We start from the raw sequence: 4,574 nt of genomic DNA, 5'->3' as shown, positions 1-4,574 counted from the left end.
TTGGCAGGTTCATTCCTTACAGCTTCTTTACAAAAGTTGGGCAGGTTTTATATCGAAATTCTACGCGTAATGGTCATAACTGGAAGCAGTTTTTCTCCATTTACTGTAATGGAGATGAGCTTCAACGCCGTGGGGGCGGAGTTTCGTGTGACATCATCACGCCTCCCACGTAATCACGCAGTACATAGAAAACCAGGAAGAGCTCAAAAAAGCGCTTGTCGCTACCCGATCTGCGTTGCCTACCAGATTTGCGCGCGCATGCGCACCCATGCGCAGAGCTTTACTATTACGACCCTGTCCGATCTGCGTTTTTTTTACTTTGCGACATGAGTCCCCATCCGATTTGTCTCGCGCAGCGCTCTCTGCTTAATTAAAATTCATTTCACAACACTGCCCGATTTGTTCTGCGCATGTCTAATGTTTTACGACACACGAGAAAAAAAGTTACTGTGGGATTTAAATTTCTCGGTCTGCATTAACAAATATAACTTCCACCATTCGAGAGAGAAGGAGAAAGAAGAACGCCATAAAGAAGAATAGGAGCATATTGAATTTTTCTTCGGGAAGAAGAATACTTTTCACTTCTTGAAAAAATGAAGACTTTTCAATTTTACAACAACTTGAAAGAATATCTTTTACGGGAAGAATTTAGCAACAATTTAACGTTCAGAGAGCGAAGTGAAATACGACGGCGTCCGTGAGTTTTATGATTAAAGGTACTATGTGTAATGTTTATTGAATGCTTTTCAGTTTTTGAGAATACAGTATATACTGTAATATAATTTAGATATATTTAGTATTGTCTGACTTTTTTTTACTAATTGGAATATTACCAAATGTACCGTTTTAAAGAGGCTGGTAATTTCAATGAACACGCATGAATATTTTGAAATATGCAAAACTTTTAATTGTGTTATTAAAAAAACTGCTTGGGTGGACTTTCCTGTTACTTACCGATATATACTTGATTAATGGATTAGTAGGTTTTCTCTTTTTGGGAATATGAAAATCTGAACTGCCTAGATGCATCTCAATTCAGGTGTCTAAATTTTACAGTACTTGTGTTTAGCTGAAGTATGTCCTGGACCCACATCGTCCCTCAGCAGAACTGATTGTCAAGGAGGAATATCTGTCTTACGTGAGGACTTCTGGAGTCTTGGGTTAAACCAGTGCATGGATTCCAATGTAAGTGTATTAACTTTTTGTATTTTTACTCATTAATAGAACCTTCTAAGAAAACTTGAATTAAAGATTACTTACTTGCATAATTGATTTATTTAATCTGTTAATTTGTTCTAGATTGGAAATGCCTGCTTCAAGATAGTACAAGAAGCAGCCCAAAGACATGTAATTTGTTTTGTGTCTCATTCACTGACCTTTTGTTGGATTAAATATTGTTTCTAAATTGGTTTATTTCTTTATAATTCTTTAATTCTGTTTTTAACAGGGGAAAGATATTCATGTTGTGGATATGTATGTGGTGCCCACGTGGAAAACCAAGAATGTGGACCCACTTGTTGGTTTTCCAGTAAGTTTCTAGTTCAGTATTTATTTGTTCATTTATATTCATAATTGTGTGTTAATATTTATATCTCTAATTACAGGACAACCTGGGTTTGAAAGATGCCATATTGTTTCCTGCTTGGAGCAGGCAACAAGATCAAGTGGATCACTATTTGCTATGTGTTGAGTTTCAATTCCTTACATACAACTACAATATTTTTGTTTATATCATTTTGACAAATCATAGCACTGTTAACCATATATTTATATGGAAACATTTCAGGTTTTACTGGTAGCTGAAAGGGAGATATTTTTTTTAGATTCTCTTCGCCCTCATGGTTTTGGCGATGAGGCCTACAGAACCATATTTAGGTTTGGAAATAATTGTCGTTCTTGTTTAATGATGGCCCTTGTTCAATGGGTACAAGTTCCAGTCATGGCCTTGTTCTATGGCCAGATGTTCCAGTTGCAGTCTTGTTCTATGACTGCAGGTTTTGGTTGTGGTTTTGTTCTGTGGTTACAGGTTAAGGTTGTGGTCTTGTTTTGTGGTCTGAGGTTCCAGTTCTGACCTCTTATCATAGTTACAGGTTCCCATTTTGGCCTTGTTCTTTGGTCAGCTTGCTTACTTGCTGTCTTATTCTATTCTATTCTTATTCTTATTCTTATTATTATTCTTATTCTAAGGCTGCAGGTTATATTGCTGATTTGTTCTGTGGTTACAGGTTCGGGTTGCACCCTTGTTCTATGATTTCAGGTTACAATTGCGGCCTTGTTCTTTGGCCAGAGGTTCCAGTTTCGGCCGCCTTCTATGGATACAAGTTTCTTTTAAGGTTTGACCTAGAGACAGTTGTTTAATCAACAGCAGGATTGTAATATTGTGTTTTCATTTAATATTTCAGACAAATTGCACGCCGCATTGACCCAGGACCTTGGACTGAGAAGATGGGCAGACATTTAGAAGTAAATGATTTTATTCTTTTACAGTGTTGTCTGTTGATTGCTCAACGTTAAACATCAACTGTCACATTGATTGGCATTCTTCACAACATTCACTTATGACCTCTTTAGATATTCAATATTGTGTATTTTCCAGGACTTTCCTCAGCAGACCTCTGGAAACTGTTGTGGCATCCTCATGCTAATGGTAAGTGTCTGCTTTACTCAAACATTTTCATCTTTCAAAATCTCTTTCAAGGTTTGAGAAGATGACTTAGACTGTTTGTATTTTACAGTATGCCCTTTGCCTCTGCACACGTACTAGATTTACGTTTACTGAGGTAACTTATTTCTTATAAAAAAAAGCTCAGGTATTTGTCCCATTTGTCTAATTATTGCACTATATATTTTCTTTTCCTTTTTCAGAGTGACATACCGTTGATCCGCCATTGGTGGTGCATCCTACTGATGGAGAGGTTTCAGATAGAGGGGTATAACATTTCTGCAATGTTGTAGTGTCTCATTGTATTATCTCAAACACACAAAAAAATTACTTATCTTCATTGTTTACAAGACATGGCCAACGGTTTGCTTACTGGAGCGATGAAGCTGTTGAGTTGTTGCAAGGCACTCTTCAGCCTCTTTTTAGAGTGTCTGGGCAAATCTCTTCAACTGTCCCATCTCACATGCAAGCTGTGAGTGACCGGGTGACAGATGAGAAGAAGCTGGTAGACTTCATTGTAGAAGCACAAGGCTCCCAGCAGCATTTGTCGGTATGTTACTGAATTATTAGCAAAGTCCATGGATCAGATTTTAAAGAGTTACTACATGTCAATAAAGATGCCAAACTGTAATCTAAGGATTCTGTTGGAAGTGGACACCTCACGTTGGACTGCCATTGCACATAGCTATCAGTAAAGGTGTGGTGTGCTACTCATGTAGTACAGGGACAACTTGGCACCTAGTCTTGTAATATTTCATTCACTTTTTACTTAAGTGATTGGTGTGAGACCATTTAAGGGTAGATAAAGTTAACTTAAATATAAGGGGAGAAAGGGGGCTCTATAATAATAACCTATCGCTTAATGCATTTACAAGCAACATTGGCCTTTTTTTTTTTGTTTCTTGAACACAGAGGATACTCCGTGGTAATGAGCCTTCTAAGTGGCTGGATAGATTCCAGGAAAAGTCATCTTTCCGAGTGCCTGTGTACCTGGAGTCTGACGAACAACAGGATGCCCTTTTCTCATATCTTGAGAGATTTCTGAGAACTGTACAAACAGCATTCCCTATTAGAGATCGTGTGCAGTTCATTCTGGATGTCTTATTCCCTGAGGTAAGACCGCTGGGGTGGCCTGTTATGTAAATAATTTGTGCACCAGATGATCTGTGGTCTTCTGCCCACTTCAATATAGCAATGTGTTTTTTCTTATGCAATAGACTATGCAATTTCCACCCCCAGACATTAGATCACAATATCTTAGTCTGTGTATGAATCCTCGCAATCACGTTAGCTGTTGTTTTTCTCATTGTATGAGTTTCAATAGAAACAAAACCAGGCTGTTTCATTTGCAAAATAAAGAACACATTCTTAGGGTTTTATGCTTTGTTACTGGGTAATTGGTGTATGCCTTCACTTATAATGTGATGTGGTCATATTTCAGTTACATGCAAGCAACTTTTGTATTCTGTTTTTTCTTACTTTTGGATAGTCCATCATCCATGCCCTGGCTGCTCTACAAGGTGTATCAGGACAGGAGGCAGAAGATTTATTTCTTGGTGGCCCAGAATACAGTGTCGGGTAAAAGTCAAGTCTATGAATGTTTGAAGTAAGTGTTTGAACAATTCTTATTTATTATTTTTACATTTTACTTGCCTTAGTGAAGTGGAAGAATTTAATCAAAGATAGGGCAGCAATTAAAGAAGGAGGGAATGCTGTGATATCTGTTGGAATAGAAGATGATGCTACTGCCCAGTGCTTCCAGAATCCTTCATTTGAGTCTTGGGTCTGAATCTACTGCGTCATTGCCAAGTATTCTGGGGTAATGTATCTTGTTTTGTTTACATTTTGTTTTTCTCCATATTCCAAGCTCATTTACTTGACCTTAGCTTTAATAAACTGGATGGCTGTCTCC

At 37.7% G+C, this 4,574-nt stretch overlaps 1 protein-coding gene across 1 annotated transcript; it reads left to right on the top strand.

Moving 5' to 3' along the window:
* The first annotated feature begins 1,143 nt into the window (after positions 1 to 1,143).
* On the top strand, positions 1,144 to 4,348 carry LOC120518410 (PWWP domain-containing DNA repair factor 3A-like). The gene is made up of 10 exons (XM_039741194.1): positions 1,144 to 1,185; positions 1,300 to 1,347; positions 1,448 to 1,528; positions 2,403 to 2,463; positions 2,597 to 2,647; positions 2,866 to 2,930; positions 3,014 to 3,212; positions 3,575 to 3,775; positions 4,152 to 4,240; positions 4,321 to 4,348. Coding segments are annotated over exons 2-10 (777 nt in total). The 5' UTR covers positions 1,144 to 1,185; positions 1,300 to 1,345.
* The last annotated feature ends 226 nt before the right edge of the window (positions 4,349 to 4,574 follow it).

Source organism: Polypterus senegalus, chromosome 18 (assembly GCF_016835505.1).
Source record: "Polypterus senegalus isolate Bchr_013 chromosome 18, ASM1683550v1, whole genome shotgun sequence".
Lineage (NCBI taxonomy): Eukaryota > Metazoa > Chordata > Cladistia > Polypteriformes > Polypteridae > Polypterus > Polypterus senegalus.
The sequence above is the reverse complement of the archived record's forward strand: the minus strand, read 5'-3'. Positions and strand labels throughout refer to the sequence as shown.